Source organism: Brachyhypopomus gauderio, chromosome 4, assembly GCF_052324685.1.
Source record: "Brachyhypopomus gauderio isolate BG-103 chromosome 4, BGAUD_0.2, whole genome shotgun sequence".
Classification (NCBI taxonomy): Eukaryota; Metazoa; Chordata; class Actinopteri; order Gymnotiformes; family Hypopomidae; genus Brachyhypopomus; species Brachyhypopomus gauderio.
The window spans coordinates 25,436,151-25,456,565 of NC_135214.1; the positions used below are offsets into that span (position 1 = coordinate 25,436,151).

The 20,415-nt window shown below is 42.9% G+C and overlaps 2 protein-coding genes across 2 annotated transcripts; both read right to left on the minus strand.

Moving 5' to 3' along the window:
* Positions 1–2,716: 2,716 nt before the first annotated feature.
* LOC143512688 (uncharacterized) lies at positions 2,717–5,375 on the minus strand. Its single transcript, XM_077003283.1, has 3 exons — positions 5,243–5,375; positions 5,096–5,151; positions 2,717–5,006 (listed from the first exon to the last, which is right to left on the minus strand). Exons 1-3 carry the CDS (start codon positions 5,260–5,262, stop codon positions 2,803–2,805), a joined length of 2,280 nt encoding a protein of 759 aa, XP_076859398.1. The 5' UTR covers positions 5,263–5,375; the 3' UTR covers positions 2,717–2,802.
* A 2,723-nt stretch (positions 5,376–8,098) lies between these two features.
* On the minus strand, positions 8,099–10,757 carry LOC143512689 (uncharacterized). Its single transcript, XM_077003284.1, has 3 exons — positions 10,625–10,757; positions 10,478–10,533; positions 8,099–10,388 (listed from the first exon to the last, which is right to left on the minus strand). Exons 1-3 carry the CDS (start codon positions 10,642–10,644, stop codon positions 8,185–8,187), a joined length of 2,280 nt encoding a protein of 759 aa, XP_076859399.1. The 5' UTR covers positions 10,645–10,757; the 3' UTR covers positions 8,099–8,184.
* Positions 10,758–20,415: the final 9,658 nt, after the last annotated feature.

Below are 20,415 nucleotides of genomic sequence, written 5' to 3' on the forward strand. Positions count from 1 at the left end.
CATTCCTTTTAATCCTCTCAGTAAAGTAACCTGAAAGGAATCACCTGTTCAAACACTTTTCACCTGTTGTGCAGCTAATTAAAGAAACCAAGGCGTGACTAATGAGTGAACGATACTTGGCTTTATGAAGACAGTACTGCTGCAGTAGTACCAGAAACTGCATTTATTGATCCGACCTTAATGTTCTTTTCCTCTCATTTGCTTGTTTGTCACATGGGTGGAATTGACGGCCTGTTCCTCTGTTCTCCCCTTTGTGTGTTGAATATTTTAATCAAACACATATCATTTTCTCACTTTATGTTTGGTACAGTTTATTTACAAATGCTTTTGGGCCATTGATAATCCTTTTGTTCATCTAATATTGATGAAGGTTAGATGTAGGCAGAATAGTTGTGAGGATCACAAATGATATTTCAGACACAGAATTATGATTCAAATGAAAACATGAATTAAGAAATAAATCTCAAAATTTCATGACACTTCATATAATCCTTTGGTTTGCTTTTACATGATGACGTACATCAGCTTTATCTGCAAAAGCAGTGTCACTGAGCATTCACTACAACTAATGGAAGTTCATATTACATTATTTTATCCCCGAATTTCCACTCACTGAGAGTTTTTGGAGATCAGCGAGCAAAGGCCCAGATCCCCAGAGGCAAATTCGCTTTCACTCACTGTGTGTGTAAATCGCTCAAAGATATCATCAGTGAGACTTGCCATTGTCCTGCAGACACCCGAAAATGATCAACTGGCTAAATATCTGGAAAGGTAAAATCAGTCCAAATCTTGTAGTGTAAAATGTACTGGAATACTATTAAAATTGGCAGTGATTGTGGTAATGAGCTACAGCCAATGAGAGCACAAGACACAGACTAGGGTTCCTGTTAGGGTTAGGTTAACACAGGCAAATCCAAGGGAGGAGTTGTACAACAGCAGTCACGAGTTCACCAAAGTTTCCCACGATCTACTTGTTGTTTTCAACTACAGCACACACAGCTTTGATTCCTCAATTCTTGTTGATGTACATTTTGGAGATAATTTACATTGTTTGAATGGTATGGTGCTATTCCATGTCACTTCTGTCAGGTGTTCACATGACAAACTGTAGCTTGGAGACCAGACAGATTCATCAGTCCTCTTGGTGAAAGAGCTTGAAATGTGTGATTGTTTGTTACCAATCAGTCATGTAATGAATGTATCCCATTCTGTGTTTGTTTCAACCAAATAAGTTTCTCCGATTTGTTCCATATGACCTAAGAACTTGTGCGGAAGTAACGGTTCTCCTGTAACCCTCCGAGTAAGAGCTGCTCAACGAGATTAAAACCACCTGTATGCAAACCACAACTTCAACATTTCAGAATACAGGTCAGCAAGTTGAGCAGTTTGAATGGTACACCAACCTTAAACTTGGAAAGTCACATTGTTTGTCTGTAGCCAGGGCCAGCCCAAGCCTTTATGGGGCCCTAAGCAGAATTTCATTTGGGGCCCCACATACAACCTCCTCAGCTCCAAATTCTTATGTAATAGGCTCATGGTGATATCTTGGTGCTCTTGGGTGCCCTGAGCAGCCACATAATTCGAGTCTGCCTTGGGCCAGCTCTGTCTGTGGCATAACGCACCTCTTCCTGCTCACTGCAGAATGAGCTAACTGGCAACATTAACTAGAGCACCACCAGCAAGAATGTCTACGGTATGCCCTCCTTTTTTATAAACCAAACACTGGAAAGACTCATGTCATCGCTGTAATCCAGAACTTCAAATTATGAAAAAGATCGCAGAAATACACTGACATTTAGAGAGGACAAATATTAGGGTCTTTGGATAGAGACGTTTAATGCAGTTAGCTTTCATCTCAGCATTTAATTTTGTCCATGGATTTGTGTTTGAAACCAAAAGGTCTCATCAGTTATGAAGTGTTTGAAATCAACTGAATACATAAAATATATAATTGACATCATGTAGATTATGTTGTCAAATGAACGAACAGCTTTACAGTAAGACCCCAACATTCACAGGGGTTAAGCTCCACACCATGAGTTTTGAAAACGTGTGCATTTTGGACAGACAACTAAGGCCTATAAAGACCCGTCTTCATATGTTAAACCCCAACACACTTCAGGTTACTTAAAAAATGTTAACTTGCATTAGTTTTTAAAATCATACAGGTAAAATGCAAGACAGTAGTGTACAGTAAGCTTACATACACGTATACTGTCTGTCATCTTGTGCCCTCTCCCATCTTCTACGAGACGCTGAATGCTATGCCATTTTCTTTGTGTATGATAAAATTAGGGAACACTCATACATGCTTATGATGCACCAGCCACCATTTTCTTTACCAATAAAGCATTGTCTACAGTAAAAATCCATTCTCAAATTAAGTTCTAAATGCCCATTGACAGACCTCCTTGCTGTTAGCAGACCAAGTTACCATTCGTTGATACACTTTGTATCCACCCCTCATCCACGCCAAGCTCACTTGGAGATCACTCACCTCGTGATAACCTGTGACGACATGAGAACCTAAACAGGGAAGTTACGCCGAGTCTTCTCAGCCACACAGCTCGACAAAGTGGTTCAGGCATTCAGATTCTGACCAGTATAGTTGCAACACGCATCAGGGGAAGAACTTCTGCAATCACCACTTGCTAATGAGACCAACTCACTGAATCGGACACCATTTAACAGAAAAAAAAGCTAGCAGAGACAGCGATGTTGCAATCAAATTTTATTTAAAAGGAGGAAGAACCATGTCAAGAACCGTTTCAGCATCCCACTGCAAGATGGTAGACTTGACCCCTAGTGCCTCACCATCCCACTGAACTGGGTAGAAGGCAACTGGGATTTAATCTGCTGGAAGGAGGAAGGACCAGGCGTGTCCTGAGAAGAGCTGTAGCTGGTTGAGGAAGGAGATCCACTAGTGCTCAACCACACACCAGAGGATTGTTGGTCCCTGCCAAAAGCCACAGCAGATGCTGGTTGCTTCACGACTGCCCATGTCACAGCATCCTCTCCCGACTGACCAGAGTTGCCACCAACAAGTCCTTTGGACACCCCACTAGATGGGATCTGGGCAACTGGGCTATGTTGATTGGATGATGCAGTGTGGGGTCCTGGTTGGTTAGGGGTACCCTGCTTCTGGGCAGTGTGCAACACAGCCTGGTGGGCAGACCACTGGCCTGTACCTGTAGCCTGGGATGGCAGAGATCCGTAGTAGCTGTTGCTGCCTTGTGCAGAGTCACTAGCAGACTGCTGGCTAGTGGAGGTCACACAAGCACTCACACTGGAATCCTCCATCTGGGTCTGGGCTGAAGCCTGGTTCTGGCTAGATGTCTGCCATGTGCTTGCAACCTGAGAAGGGTGGGCACCATAGGTGGTGGTGCTGCTTTGGGGTACTGCATCCCTAGCAGATGGTTGGCCGGCTGAAATAAAGCCAGAACTCACGCTGGCGACAGTGGAACCCTCCATCTGGGCCTGGGCAGTCTGTACTGAAGGCTGGTTATGGCTAGAAACCTGCCATGTCCCTGCACCCTTGGAATACAGAGATCCATACCCACCGTTTTGTGGCACGTCACTGGAAGACTGCTGGCTGGTGGCGGTTGTCACACCAGACCCCACACTGGAACCCTTCATCTGGGCCTGGGCAGTCTGCAGTGCAGACTGGAAGCTAGATGTCTGCCATGTGCTTACAACCTGGGATGGCAGAACATTGTTGCTACCGCTTTGTGCAGCATCACTAGCAGACCACCGTGTGGGGGAGGTCACACCAACACTATGCATCTGGGAATGGGCAGGTTGCAGTACAGGCCAAGAAGGTTGGGTACCATAGCCGCTGCTGGCAGACTGTTGGCTAGTGGAGGTCAAGCCAGAACCTACACCAGAACTCTGCATCTGGGCCTGGTTCTGGTTAGACGTCTGCCATGTGCTCCCACCCTGGGAATACAAAGGTGGATAGTAGCTACTTTTTGGTGGAACATCCCCAGACTGCTGGCTGGTTGAGCTTATACCAGGTGCAGACTGGAGGCTAGATGTCAGCTGTGTACTTGCAACCTGAGAAGGGTAGGCAATATGGGAGGTGCTGCCACCTACTTGTGCAGACTGGAGGCTAGAGGTCAGCTGTGTACTTGCAACCTGAGAAGGGTAGGCAACATGGGAGGTGCTGCCACCTACTTGTGCAGACTGGGGGCTAGTAGAAGTTACACTGGAATGCATAGGGGAGCTGGGGCTAGACAAAAGAAGGAGTCTTGATTTCATGACTGGTGAAGCAGACCAGCTGGAACTCTGGTACTGACCACCAGAGCTGCCTTGCTGAGAGGTTGAAGCAGATACACCTACAGTCTGGGAGTCAGAAGGAAGCAGGAATTGTGGGTAGCTTTGAGGTTGAGAAGGGACATGGGTAGGAGGCTGAGGATTCTCTGGAGGAAGGTATGTTGACTGGCCTGAGGTCAGTGTCCAATATACTCCCTGGTTGTTAGGAGCAGACTGTACAGATGTAGCATGTCCCTTAGAACCAGTAGACCAACTTGGGAAACCTTGAGCACTGGATACAGTGGCCAAGCTGTCAGAAGACCCCTGATGCAGAGCACCTTGTTGAAAAAGGTTGCTAGAAACCTGGGGGTTGCCAAGGACACTCTTGGAGCCCTGTCCCTGAAAATGAGTTTCAACATTGCCAGAGGAACCTGGCAGCTGGGCTTGGGTTACATGTCCAGGGACTTGCTGGCCACTTTGGAACACAGACTGGTAAATCCCAGCAGAGCCACTTGCAGTCTCAGATCCTGGCAAAACCATTTGATCACTGGAACCACAACTTGACTGTACAACCTGAGTCCAACTGGGGTCCGAGACTTGCTGAGGCAGCACAGATCTACTTTGCATGCCTGCAACACTGGGAGCAGAGCCTGCGGTCTTGGTCACATAAGGAAGGTCGTGGACTCCTTGGTGTTGAGCCACAGAACCAGACACCGTTGCACCATACAAGGACAGTGGCACCCTTTTATTCCTCACTTGAAGGGGAAGGAATAAAGAAATTGCTTATTTTCTTGGATGTGGACAAAGTAACAGTATCTGTGGTTTGGTGTGATCAATTTCTTACCTACAAGCCCATCTGCAGTCCTCAACAGAAACACAGCAGTGAGGAGTAACCAAAGCCTACAAGACAACAGAGCATTTAAACATAGGAAACATGCTGTCTTAAAAACAGACACAGAGATACCACATCATGGTCTCATTATAGAACTACCTTCTGCACCACCACATCATGCCTCCAGACAAGAAAAACAAAAAAAAGAAGCCCAACTCCAAGCTTCATGCACCAACCCGTTCTCTATGAGATGCACAGACAAACACAGCACCCTTGCCTACCTGCATTCCTTTTAATCCTCTCAGTAAAGTAACCTGAAAGGAATCACCTGTTCAAACACTTTTCACCTGTTGTGCAGCTAATTAAAGAAACCAAGGCGTGACTAATGAGTGAACGATACTTGGCTTTATGAAGACAGTACTGCTGCAGTAGTACCAGAAACTGCATTTATTGATCCGACCTTAATGTTCTTTTCCTCTCATTTGCTTGTTTGTCACATGGGTGGAATTGACGGGCTGTTCCTCTGTTCTCCCCTTTGTGTGTTGAATATTTTAATCAAACACATATCATTTTCTCACTTTATGTTTGGTACAGTTTATTTACAAATGCTTTTGGGCCATTGATAATCCTTTTGTTCATCTAATATTGATGAAGGTTAGATGTAGGCAGAATAGTTGTGAGGATCACAAATGATATTTCAGACACAGAATTATGATTCAAATGAAAACATGAATTAAGAAATAAATCTCAAAATTTCATGACACTTCATATAATCCTTTGGTTTGCTTTTACATGATGACGTACATCAGCTTTATCTGCAAAAGCAGTGTCACTGAGCATTCACTACAACTAATGGAAGTTCATATTACATTATTTTATCCCCGAATTTCCACTCACTGAGAGTTTTTGGAGATCAGCGAGCAAAGGCCCAGATCCCCAGAGGCAAATTCGCTTTCACTCACTGTGTGTGTAAATCGCTCAAAGATATCATCAGTGAGACTTGCCATTGTCCTGCAGACACCCGAAAATGATCAACTGGCTAAATATCTGGAAAGGTAAAATCAGTCCAAATCTTGTAGTGTAAAATGTACTGGAATACTATTAAAATTGGCAGTGATTGTGGTAATGAGCTACAGCCAATGAGAGCACAAGACACAGACTAGGGTTCCTGTTAGGGTTAGGTTAACACAGGCAAATCCAAGGGAGGAGTTGTACAACAGCAGTCACGAGTTCACCAAAGTTTCCCACGATCTACTTGTTGTTTTCAACTACAGCACACACAGCTTTGATTCCTCAATTCTTGTTGATGTACATTTTGGAGATAATTTACATTGTTTGAATGGTATGGTGCTATTCCATGTCACTTCTGTCAGGTGTTCACATGACAAACTGTAGCTTGGAGACCAGACAGATTCATCAGTCCTCTTGGTGAAAGAGCTTGAAATGTGTGATTGTTTGTTACCAATCAGTCATGTAATGAATGTATCCCATTCTGTGTTTGTTTCAACCAAATAAGTTTCTCCGATTTGTTCCATATGACCTAAGAACTTGTGCGGAAGTAACGGTTCTCCTGTAACCCTCCGAGTAAGAGCTGCTCAACGAGATTAAAACCACCTGTATGCAAACCACAACTTCAACATTTCAGAATACAGGTCAGCAAGTTGAGCAGTTTGAATGGTACACCAACCTTAAACTTGGAAAGTCACATTGTTTGTCTGTAGCCAGGGCCAGCCCAAGCCTTTATGGGGCCCTAAGCAGAATTTCATTTGGGGCCCCACATACAACCTCCTCAGCTCCAAATTCTTATGTAATAGGCTCATGGTGATATCTTGGTGCTCTTGGGTGCCCTGAGCAGCCACATAATTCGAGTCTGCCTTGGGCCAGCTCTGTCTGTGGCATAACGCACCTCTTCCTGCTCACTGCAGAATGAGCTAACTGGCAACATTAACTAGAGCACCACCAGCAAGAATGTCTACGGTATGCCCTCCTTTTTTATAAACCAAACACTGGAAAGACTCATGTCATCGCTGTAATCCAGAACTTCAAATTATGAAAAAGATCGCAGAAATACACTGACATTTAGAGAGGACAAATATTAGGGTCTTTGGATAGAGACGTTTAATGCAGTTAGCTTTCATCTCAGCATTTAATTTTGTCCATGGATTTGTGTTTGAAACCAAAAGGTCTCATCAGTTATGAAGTGTTTGAAATCAACTGAATACATAAAATATATAATTGACATCATGTAGATTATGTTGTCAAATGAACGAACAGCTTTACAGTAAGACCCCAACATTCACAGGGGTTAAGCTCCACACCATGAGTTTTGAAAACGTGTGCATTTTGGACAGACAACTAAGGCCTATAAAGACCCGTCTTCATATGTTAAACCCCAACACACTTCAGGTTACTTAAAAAATGTTAACTTGCATTAGTTTTTAAAATCATACAGGTAAAATGCAAGACAGTAGTGTACAGTAAGCTTACATACACGTATACTGTCTGTCATCTTGTGCCCTCTCCCATCTTCTACGAGACGCTGAATGCTATGCCATTTTCTTTGTGTATGATAAAATTAGGGAACACTCATACATGCTTATGATGCACCAGCCACCATTTTCTTTACCAATAAAGCATTGTCTACAGTAAAAATCCATTCTCAAATTAAGTTCTAAATGCCCATTGACAGACCTCCTTGCTGTTAGCAGACCAAGTTACCATTCGTTGATACACTTTGTATCCACCCCTCATCCACGCCAAGCTCACTTGGAGATCACTCACCTCGTGATAACCTGTGACGACATGAGAACCTAAACAGGGAAGTTACGCCGAGTCTTCTCAGCCACACAGCTCGACAAAGTGGTTCAGGCATTCAGATTCTGACCAGTATAGTTGCAACACGCATCAGGGGAAGAACTTCTGCAATCACCACTTGCTAATGAGACCAACTCACTGAAACCAACTCACTGAATCGGACACCATTTAACAGAAAAAAAAAGCTAGCAGAGACAGCGATGTTGCAATCAAATTTTATTTAAAAGGAGGAAGAACCATGTCAAGAACCGTTTCAGCATCCCACTGCAAGATGGTAGACTTGACCCCTAGTGCCTCACCATCCCACTGAACTGGGTAGAAGGCAACTGGGATTTAATCTGCTGGAAGGAGGAAGGACCAGGCGTGTCCTGAGAAGAGCTGTAGCTGGTTGAGGAAGGAGATCCACTAGTGCTCAACCACACACCAGAGGATTGTTGGTCCCTGCCAAAAGCCACAGCAGATGCTGGTTGCTTCACGACTGCCCATGTCACAGCATCCTCTCCCGACTGACCAGAGTTGCCACCAACAAGTCCTTTGGACACCCCACTAGATGGGATCTGGGCAACTGGGCTATGTTGATTGGATGATGCAGTGTGGGGTCCTGGTTGGTTAGGGGTACCCTGCTTCTGGGCAGTGTGCAACACAGCCTGGTGGGCAGACCACTGGCCTGTACCTGTAGCCTGGGATGGCAGAGATCCGTAGTAGCTGTTGCTCCCTTGTGCAGAGTCACTAGCAGACTGCTGGCTAGTGGAGGTCACACAAGCACTCACACTGGAATCCTCCATCTGGGTCTGGGCTGAAGCCTGGTTCTGGCTAGATGTCTGCCATGTGCTTGCAACCTGAGAAGGGTGGGCACCATAGGTGGTGGTGCTGCTTTGGGGTACTGCATCCCTAGCAGATGGTTGGCCGGCTGAAATAAAGCCAGAACTCACGCTGGCGACAGTGGAACCCTCCATCTGGGCCTGGGCAGTCTGTACTGAAGGCTGGTTATGGCTAGAAACCTGCCATGTCCCTGCACCCTTGGAATACAGAGATCCATACCCACCGTTTTGTGGCACGTCACTGGAAGACTGCTGGCTGGTGGCGGTTGTCACACCAGACCCCACACTGGAACCCTTCATCTGGGCCTGGGCAGTCTGCAGTGCAGACTGGAAGCTAGATGTCTGCCATGTGCTTACAACCTGGGATGGCAGAACATTGTTGCTACCGCTTTGTGCAGCATCACTAGCAGACCACCGTGTGGGGGAGGTCACACCAACACTATGCATCTGGGAATGGGCAGGTTGCAGTACAGGCCAAGAAGGTTGGGTACCATAGCCGCTGCTGGCAGACTGTTGGCTAGTGGAGGTCAAGCCAGAACCTACACCAGAACTCTGCATCTGGGCCTGGTTCTGGTTAGACGTCTGCCATGTGCTCCCACCCTGGGAATACAAAGGTGGATAGTAGCTACTTTTTGGTGGAACATCCCCAGACTGCTGGCTGGTTGAGCTTATACCAGGTGCAGACTGGAGGCTAGATGTCAGCTGTGTACTTGCAACCTGAGAAGGGTAGGCAATATGGGAGGTGCTGCCACCTACTTGTGCAGACTGGAGGCTAGAGGTCAGCTGTGTACTTGCAACCTGAGAAGGGTAGGCAACATGGGAGGTGCTGCCACCTACTTGTGCAGACTGGGGGCTAGTAGAAGTTACACTGGAATGCATAGGGGAGCTGGGGCTAGACAAAAGAAGGAGTCTTGATTTCATGACTGGTGAAGCAGACCAGCTGGAACTCTGGTACTGACCACCAGAGCTGCCTTGCTGAGAGGTTGAAGCAGATACACCTACAGTCTGGGAGTCAGAAGGAAGCAGGAATTGTGGGTAGCTTTGAGGTTGAGAAGGGACATGGGTAGGAGGCTGAGGATTCTCTGGAGGAAGGTATGTTGACTGGCCTGAGGTCAGTGTCCAATATACTCCCTGGTTGTTAGGAGCAGACTGTACAGATGTAGCATGTCCCTTAGAACCAGTAGACCAACTTGGGAAACCTTGAGCACTGGATACAGTGGCCAAGCTGTCAGAAGACCCCTGATGCAGAGCACCTTGTTGAAAAAGGTTGCTAGAAACCTGGGGGTTGCCAAGGACACTCTTGGAGCCCTGTCCCTGAAAATGAGTTTCAACATTGCCAGAGGAACCTGGCAGCTGGGCTTGGGTTACATGTCCAGGGACTTGCTGGCCACTTTGGAACACAGACTGGTAAATCCCAGCAGAGCCACTTGCAGTCTCAGATCCTGGCAAAACCATTTGATCACTGGAACCACAACTTGACTGTACAACCTGAGTCCAACTGGGGTCCGAGACTTGCTGAGGCAGCACAGATCTACTTTGCATGCCTGCAACACTGGGAGCAGAGCCTGCGGTCTTGGTCACATAAGGAAGGTCGTGGACTCCTTGGTGTTGAGCCACAGAACCAGACACCGTTGCACCATACAAGGACAGTGGCACCCTTTTATTCCTCACTTGAAGGGGAAGGAATAAAGAAATTGCTTATTTTCTTGGATGTGGACAAAGTAACAGTATCTGTGGTTTGGTGTGATCAATTTCTTACCTACAAGCCCATCTGCAGTCCTCAACAGAAACACAGCAGTGAGGAGTAACCAAAGCCTACAAGACAACAGAGCATTTAAACATAGGAAACATGCTGTCTTAAAAACAGACACAGAGATACCACATCATGGTCTCATTATAGAACTACCTTCTGCACCACCACATCATGCCTCCAGACAAGAAAAACAAAAAAAAGAAGCCCAACTCCAAGCTTCATGCACCAACCCGTTCTCTATGAGATGCACAGACAAACACAGCACCCTTGCCTACCTGCATTCCTTTTAATCCTCTCAGTAAAGTAACCTGAAAGGAATCACCTGTTCAAACACTTTTCACCTGTTGTGCAGCTAATTAAAGAAACCAAGGCGTGACTAATGAGTGAACGATACTTGGCTTTATGAAGACAGTACTGCTGCAGTAGTACCAGAAACTGCATTTATTGATCCGACCTTAATGTTCTTTTCCTCTCATTTGCTTGTTTGTCACATGGGTGGAATTGACGGGCTGTTCCTCTGTTCTCCCCTTTGTGTGTTGAATATTTTAATCAAACACATATCATTTTCTCACTTTATGTTTGGTACAGTTTATTTACAAATGCTTTTGGGCCATTGATAATCCTTTTGTTCATCTAATATTGATGAAGGTTAGATGTAGGCAGAATAGTTGTGAGGATCACAAATGATGTTTCAGACACAGAATTATGATTCAAATGAAAACATGAATTAAGAAATAAATCTCAAAATTTCATGACACTTCATATAATCCTTTGGTTTGCTTTTACATGATGACGTACATCAGCTTTATCTGCAAAAGCAGTGTCACTGAGCATTCACTACAACTAATGGAAGTTCATATTACATTATTTTATCCCCGAATTTCCACTCACTGAGAGTTTTTGGAGATCAGCGAGCAAAGGCCCAGATCCCCAGAGGCAAATTCGCTTTCACTCACTGTGTGTGTAAATCGCTCAAAGATATCATCAGTGAGACTTGCCATTGTCCTGCAGACACCCGAAAATGATCAACTGGCTAAATATCTGGAAAGGTAAAATCAGTCCAAATCTTGTAGTGTAAAATGTACTGGAATACTATTAAAATTGGCAGTGATTGTGGTAATGAGCTACAGCCAATGAGAGCACAAGACACAGACTAGGGTTCCTGTTAGGGTTAGGTTAACACAGGCAAATCCAAGGGAGGAGTTGTACAACAGCAGTCACGAGTTCACCAAAGTTTCCCACGATCTACTTGTTGTTTTCAACTACAGCACACACAGCTTTGATTCCTCAATTCTTGTTGATGTACATTTTGGAGATAATTTACATTGTTTGAATGGTATGGTGCTATTCCATGTCACTTCTGTCAGGTGTTCACATGACAAACTGTAGCTTGGAGACCAGACAGATTCATCAGTCCTCTTGGTGAAAGAGCTTGAAATGTGTGATTGTTTGTTACCAATCAGTCATGTAATGAATGTATCCCATTCTGTGTTTGTTTCAACCAAATAAGTTTCTCCGATTTGTTCCATATGACCTAAGAACTTGTGCGGAAGTAACGGTTCTCCTGTAACCCTCCGAGTAAGAGCTGCTCAACGAGATTAAAACCACCTGTATGCAAACCACAACTTCAACATTTCAGAATACAGGTCAGCAAGTTGAGCAGTTTGAATGGTACACCAACCTTAAACTTGGAAAGTCACATTGTTTGTCTGTAGCCAGGGCCAGCCCAAGCCTTTATGGGGCCCTAAGCAGAATTTCATTTGGGGCCCCACATACAACCTCCTCAGCTCCAAATTCTTATGTAATAGGCTCATGGTGATATCTTGGTGCTCTTGGGTGCCCTGAGCAGCCACATAATTCGAGTCTGCCTTGGGCCAGCTCTGTCTGTGGCATAACGCACCTCTTCCTGCTCACTGCAGAATGAGCTAACTGGCAACATTAACTAGAGCACCACCAGCAAGAATGTCTACGGTATGCCCTCCTTTTTTATAAACCAAACACTGGAAAGACTCATGTCATCGCTGTAATCCAGAACTTCAAATTATGAAAAAGATCGCAGAAATACACTGACATTTAGAGAGGACAAATATTAGGGTCTTTGGATAGAGACGTTTAATGCAGTTAGCTTTCATCTCAGCATTTAATTTTGTCCATGGATTTGTGTTTGAAACCAAAAGGTCTCATCAGTTATGAAGTGTTTGAAATCAACTGAATACATAAAATATATAATTGACATCATGTAGATTATGTTGTCAAATGAACGAACAGCTTTACAGTAAGACCCCAACATTCACAGGGGTTAAGCTCCACACCATGAGTTTTGAAAACGTGTGCATTTTGGACAGACAACTAAGGCCTATAAAGACCCGTCTTCATATGTTAAACCCCAACACACTTCAGGTTACTTAAAAAATGTTAACTTGCATTAGTTTTTAAAATCATACAGGTAAAATGCAAGACAGTAGTGTACAGTAAGCTTACATACACGTATACTGTCTGTCATCTTGTGCCCTCTCCCATCTTCTACGAGACGCTGAATGCTATGCCATTTTCTTTGTGTATGATAAAATTAGGGAACACTCATACATGCTTATGATGCACCAGCCACCATTTTCTTTACCAATAAAGCATTGTCTACAGTAAAAATCCATTCTCAAATTAAGTTCTAAATGCCCATTGACAGACCTCCTTGCTGTTAGCAGACCAAGTTACCATTCGTTGATACACTTTGTATCCACCCCTCATCCACGCCAAGCTCACTTGGAGATCACTCACCTCATGATAACCTGTGACGACATGAGAACCTAAACAGGGAAGTTACGCCGAGTCTTCTCAGCCACACAGCTCGACAAAGTGGTTCAGGCATTCAGATTCTGACCAGTATAGTTGCAACACGCATCAGGGGAAGAACTTCTGCAATCACCACTTGCTAATGAGACCAACTCACTGAATCGGACACCATTTAACAGAAAAAAAAGCTAGCAGAGACAGCGATGTTGCAATCAAATTTTATTTAAAAGGAGGAAGAACCATGTCAAGAACCGTTTCAGCATCCCACTGCAAGATGGTAGACTTGACCCCTAGTGCCTCACCATCCCACTGAACTGGGTAGAAGGCAACTGGGATTTAATCTGCTGGAAGGAGGAAGGACCAGGCGTGTCCTGAGAAGAGCTGTAGCTGGTTGAGGAAGGAGATCCACTAGTGCTCAACCACACACCAGAGGATTGTTGGTCCCTGCCAAAAGCCACAGCAGATGCTGGTTGCTTCACGACTGCCCATGTCACAGCATCCTGTCCCGACTGACCAGAGTTGCCACCAACAAGTCCTTTGGACACCCCACTAGATGGGATCTGGGCAACTGGGCTATGTTGATTGGATGATGCAGTGTGGGGTCCTGGTTGGTTAGGGGTACCCTGCTTCTGGGCAGTGTGCAACACAGCCTGGTGGGCAGACCACTGGCCTGTACCTGTAGCCTGGGATGGCAGAGATCCGTAGTAGCTGTTGCTCCCTTGTGCAGAGTCACTAGCAGACTGCTGGCTAGTGGAGGTCACACAAGCACTCACACTGGAATCCTCCATCTGGGTCTGGGCTGAAGCCTGGTTCTGGCTAGATGTCTGCCATGTGCTTGCAACCTGAGAAGGGTGGGCACCATAGGTGGTGGTGCTGCTTTGGGGTACTGCATCCCTAGCAGATGGTTGGCCGGCTGAAATAAAGCCAGAACTCACGCTGGCGACAGTGGAACCCTCCATCTGGGCCTGGGCAGTCTGTACTGAAGGCTGGTTATGGCTAGAAACCTGCCATGTCCCTGCACCCTTGGAATACAGAGATCCATACCCACCGTTTTGTGGCACGTCACTGGAAGACTGCTGGCTGGTGGCGGTTGTCACACCAGACCCCACACTGGAACCCTTCATCTGGGCCTGGGCAGTCTGCAGTGCAGACTGGAAGCTAGATGTCTGCCATGTGCTTACAACCTGGGATGGCAGAACATTGTTGCTACCGCTTTGTGCAGCATCACTAGCAGACCACCGTGTGGGGGAGGTCACACCAACACTATGCATCTGGGAATGGGCAGGTTGCAGTACAGGCCAAGAAGGTTGGGTACCATAGCCGCTGCTGGCAGACTGTTGGCTAGTGGAGGTCAAGCCAGAACCTACACCAGAACTCTGCATCTGGGCCTGGTTCTGGTTAGACGTCTGCCATGTGCTCCCACCCTGGGAATACAAAGGTGGATAGTAGCTACTTTTTGGTGGAACATCCCCAGACTGCTGGCTGGTTGAGCTTATACCAGGTGCAGACTGGAGGCTAGATGTCAGCTGTGTACTTGCAACCTGAGAAGGGTAGGCAATATGGGAGGTGCTGCCACCTACTTGTGCAGACTGGAGGCTAGAGGTCAGCTGTGTACTTGCAACCTGAGAAGGGTAGGCAACATGGGAGGTGCTGCCACCTACTTGTGCAGACTGGGGGCTAGTAGAAGTTACACTGGAATGCATAGGGGAGCTGGGGCTAGACAAAAGAAGGAGTCTTGATTTCATGACTGGTGAAGCAGACCAGCTGGAACTCTGGTACTGACCACCAGAGCTGCCTTGCTGAGAGGTTGAAGCAGATACACCTACAGTCTGGGAGTCAGAAGGAAGCAGGAATTGTGGGTAGCTTTGAGGTTGAGAAGGGACATGGGTAGGAGGCTGAGGATTCTCTGGAGGAAGGTATGTTGACTGGCCTGAGGTCAGTGTCCAATATACTCCCTGGTTGTTAGGAGCAGACTGTACAGATGTAGCATGTCCCTTAGAACCAGTAGACCAACTTGGGAAACCTTGAGCACTGGATACAGTGGCCAAGCTGTCAGAAGACCCCTGATGCAGAGCACCTTGTTGAAAAAGGTTGCTAGAAACCTGGGGGTTGCCAAGGACACTCTTGGAGCCCTGTCCCTGAAAATGAGTTTCAACATTTTTTTGAAATTTGAAAAGTTTTATTTCGGTTATGTGTTCCACAATCAAAAAGAATATATATACCAACAAACAAACAAAACAACAACACAACCTCAGTTATAAATAAACATATCAGCAAAATACATATAACCGAAAAGGTATAGGTTGAAGCTTGTAACTTATTATACCTACCCTTTTTACATTAAGCCATTCTCATAATTTGTATACCAAAGCAAAGTCACAAAATAACATTAAAATAAATAATAAATAAATGAATAATTAAATATCACCTAATCCATATATAATCATTGTACAAGTTTATAAGAATTTACTACCTTACTCTTGTACATTTTTTTGAATTTAGTTACTGAACTACACATTTTCATTTCCTTACTGCAATTATTCCACAAAGTTAACCCCCTAACCGATACACACGATACTTTTTACTTTAAATTATAATCCATTAATATAATAATTTATATATTTTTGCTGATGCTGGTCCAGCGTGTCGCGTGCCAGTGATTATGCCTCGTGCCAATGGTGGCACGTGTGCCATAGGTTGCCGACCCCTGCTGTAGACTGTCAACCAGTTTCAGCTGTGGAAAATTCAATTAAAACAGGCGAATACACCACAATTAAGCCAACTACAGGAAAGTCTGATGTATGGAAGTCATATTCCATTGTAATTAATGGAGAGGGAAATCGGCTTGTTGTGATTGATGTCAGAAAGTGTTGGTGTACGTCACCTGACGGCATGTGTTTGGACTGTGGTAAGAAATGGGACAGCGCAATCCATCGCTATATTGCTGTTTTAATAAATACATAAGAAAATCTCAAGTACTAAATCTAATTAATTCAATTCATATTAGGATTGCGGGCGGGGGCGACAGAAATGTGTATGTGGCGGGCGAATGCGGGATTAAAACAAGCGATTTTTTGGCCGGTGCGGGCAGGAGCGGGACTAAAACAAGCAGGTGCGGGTGGGAGCGGGATTAAAACAAGCGATTTTTTGGCGGGAGTGGGATTAAAACAAGCGGGAGCGGGATTAAAAAAGCAGTCCCGCGCAGACCTCTAAACTGCAGCAAAAGAATCGATATTTTCGCCGTGGTATCGATCCGATACCGATCCTCACCTTTGTATCGATACTATCGATATAAATATCGATCCGCCCACCCCTAGTTCATATGTGTTGTCTCTAGTTTCAAATAACTTCTGTATACTGTTAGGAAGAGAATTTTTTTCTGCCTTATACATTATCTGTGCAATATGTAAATCAACTATATCAAAATTTTAGAGCATGTTTTTTAAGAAACAGTTTATTGGTTGATTCATACTATCCTGCTTGGTTGATAATTCGCATTGCTTTTTTCTGCAGCATGAAAATTGGATGTGTGTTTGTTTTATATGCATTTCCCCATATCTCCACACAATAGGTCATGTGTGGAACTATTAAAGAACAGTACAGTATATATAGTGAATTTTGATTTAAAATATGTTTGGTTTTATACAGTATTGCAACTGTTCTGGCCATTTTAGTTTTTACATTATTTATGTGTGGTTTCCAACATAACTTATTATCTATTATCACCCCCAAAAAAATTTTTTCGTACACTCTTTCAATTTCAACATCATCTATACTAAGTTTTACCTCAGTTCTAATTTCTCGGTTACCAAATATCATAAACTTTGTTTTAGTTAGATTCAATGATAACTTATTAATATCAAACCATCTCTTCATAGTACTTAATTCTCTTCCTACTGTATTCAGAAGCCATTCCAGTTTTTCCCCAGAACAATATAAATGTGTATCAGCAAATAATACAGTTTTTAATAGATTTGAGACTTTACAAATGTCATTTACATATAATATGAACAGTTTAGGCCCCAACACTGAACCTTGAGGAATACCACAAGTAACATTCAATAAGTCAGATTTACTATTCCCTATTTGCACATATTGATATCTATTGCTTAAATAACTTTTGAGCCATAAGTATGCTACCCCTCTCATTCCATATCTTTCCAGTTTTTTTAACAATATATCATGATCAATTGTGTCAAATGCTTTTTTTAGGTCTATAAAAACTCCAACTGTATATTCCTTATTGTCTATTGCTGTAGCTATGTCTTCTACTTGTTGCATTACTGCCATTGAAGTGGACCTATTTTCTCTAAAACCATATTGGTGTTCACTCAATAGGTTGTGCTTTTCTAGAAATCCATCGAGTCTATGAACAAATAGTTTTTCTAAAATTTTTGAAAACTGAGGTAGAAGAGAAACTGGTCTATAATTAGAAAATTGATGTCTGTCACCACTTTTGTAGATAGGAATAATTTTGGCTATTTTATTAGGAAAAATGCCTGTCTGAAGTGACTGATTACAAATATGTGTAAAAGGTTTCACGATGCATTTTATAATGTTTTTCACCAATGTCATATCCATATCGTTATAATCAGCAGACTTTTTATTTTTACATTTAATGATTTCAAGTATTTCATTTTCTTCTGTTCCCCTGATAAAAATGGAGTGAGGGTTTTTAGTAATTATGTCATATGCTATTCCATCCTTTATTTTAGGTTCCACAATCTCCCTTGCTAAATTATATCCTACATTAGCAGAATAATCATTAAATTCATTTGAAATTTCTTTTGCTTTATTTACAATTGTTTGGTTGTCTTTCACAAAATACTTAGGGTTACTTGTTTTTCCATCATTTTTTCTAATTATGCTATTTAGTACTTTCCAAATTCCTTGCATATTACTCCTACACTGCTCTAGTACTTTCTGATAGTAATCCTTCTTGCTAACTCTAATAATACTTACTAATTTATTTTTGTACCTCATATTTATATTCAGCTTCTTTTGTTCTTTGCTTTACGAATCTATTATATAATAAGTTTTTCTTTTTACATGCATTTGCAATTCCCTTTGTTATCCATGGCTTGCCTTCAAATTTGTTCCTTACTTTGATTTTTTTTAAAGGACAATTTTTTTCATAAAACCCTGTTAGTATGGACAGAAAAACCCCATATGCCTTATCTGGATCATTATTTTTATATACTTCTGTCCAATCTTGTTTCATTAAGTCCTCCTTGAGAGCTGTAATAGTTTCTGGAATTCTATGTCTAACTAATTTATAAGTTTTTGGCCTGTGTTCTTTTTTAACTATAAACATGTTCTGAAAGACTGCAAAGACGGGAAGGTGATCACTAATATCTATGATGAACAGTTCACCAATTATTCTATCCTCAATTTTGTTTGTCCATATGTTATCAATTAGCGTTGCAGTGTCTGTAGTTATTCTGGTTGGTTTTATAATTACAGGGAATAAACTATTACTATACAGTGTATTGATGAAGTCAGTTGTTTTTTTATATCCCTTTGGATTTAATAAATCAATATTAAAATCCCCACATATAATTTGTACTTTTTTAACTGTTCCAGTATACTCTCTAATCTAGCACTGAATGTATCAAGGCAGGTTCCTGGTGTTCTATATACGCAACTAATTAATATATTTTTTGTTTTTTCTATATTAATTTCTATAGTTACGCACTCCATTATATTATCTATTGCATATGACATATCTGTGACCATATTACATTGTAAGTCTGTATCAACATAGAGAGCAACTCCTCCTCCTACTTTATTAACCCTGTTAACTGTAAACAGTTCATATCCTTCCAACCCTCCTGCATAGTCTTTATCATGTTCAAGCCACGTTTCAGTTACTGCAATGACACTAAACTTTTTGAATTTATTCAAATACTCCTTAATTTTAGAAAATTTTTTGTTAAGGCTTCTGCTATTGAAGTGTATTATAGAAAATGCTCCTTCCATGTTGACCTTACTATTGAACTGTTCACTAGTGTAATACTCACACGAGTTATTGTTGTTGTTGTAGAAGTTGTTTTCTGGATCAATGTCGTTTCCAAACTCATATTTTGTGTTCTATCTGGTCAGTAGTACTAAAATTCAAAATTTCACCTTTACCATCCTGTCTATTTACATACTCAACCACACAGTCCTTGTTAATGTGCTCAAACTCTTCCTCATCAATTTCATTGAATGGAAATGAATAATCCTCATTTAGGTTATTCAATGGAAATGAATAATCCTCATTTAGGTCTGTCATTTGTCGTGAATCCAATCTAGTATTAGTCTCCATGTCAAAGTAACTATGTTTTTCTTATCATGACAAGTGTCTTATACTTTTATGTACTGATTTAAATCTTCTAACTCCCTTATCATGATTACCTTTGCTTGTTCTGGTGTTCCGTTTAACCGTATCATTACTTTACAATTCCTTGTCCATGTTGATTGTATTTTATTTTGTTTCCTGAGTATGCTTGCTTTTCTGGCTATGTCTGCGTTCTTTTTGGTGAGGTGCTCATTCACATACACCCCTGTCCCCTTCAGCTTTGTTCCCTGTCTCAGCAACTCAATCTTGTTCTTCCTGTTTGCAAATCGAATTATAATAGCTGGCTTCGTTTTGCTATCTTTTCTGGGGAGAGAGTGTGACAAGCTACAATGTCTTTACCTTGAATTTTTATGTTCCTTTCCTCAAAGAAGTTTATAACTTGCGTTTCCAGCGTTTGTAATTCCCTTGGCGAGGCATCCTCTCCATCTTTACTTCCAGCAGTAGTACTGGCGTAAGTTCTGTGCATTGTCTCTAGTCCACTTATAATTAAATCGTCCATTCTTGAGTATTGTTCGAGGTAGTCAATTCGTCGTTCAAGTCTCTCAATCATTTGATCTTTTTCTTTGATGAGGTTTTTAAGTTGTTTTACTTCCCCTAATAAATCAAGTAGCATAACCTGCTGTTTGGCCACTTTACTAAGTTCTTCTGACATGAAGTTCAGGGATTTTCTGATCTCTTCCATTTCTTCCTCAGATACATTGCTAGCTTTCTTTGGTGGCATTATTGCAATTTAATCTGTTAGCTAGGGCTAACCGAGCAGAGTTAGCGGCGGTTGTAGCAGCCCCCAGGCGGGTAGCCGAGCAGAGTTAGCAGC

Excerpts from the sequence above, each read along its gene's own strand:
- LOC143512689 (XM_077003284.1), bottom strand. The coding sequence starts at position 10,644 with ATGATGTGGTGGTGCAGAAG. Across the intron at positions 10,534-10,624 it reads ATGATGTGGTGGTGCAGAAG|GCTTTGGTTACTCCTCACTG; the intron begins GTAGTTCTATAA and ends GTTGTCTTGTAG. Across the intron at positions 10,389-10,477 it reads GACTGCAGATGGGCTTGTAG|TGAGGAATAAAAGGGTGCCA; the intron begins GTAAGAAATTGA and ends TTCCCCTTCAAG.
- LOC143512688 (XM_077003283.1), bottom strand. The coding sequence starts at position 5,262 with ATGATGTGGTGGTGCAGAAG. Across the intron at positions 5,152-5,242 it reads ATGATGTGGTGGTGCAGAAG|GCTTTGGTTACTCCTCACTG; the intron begins GTAGTTCTATAA and ends GTTGTCTTGTAG. Across the intron at positions 5,007-5,095 it reads GACTGCAGATGGGCTTGTAG|TGAGGAATAAAAGGGTGCCA; the intron begins GTAAGAAATTGA and ends TTCCCCTTCAAG.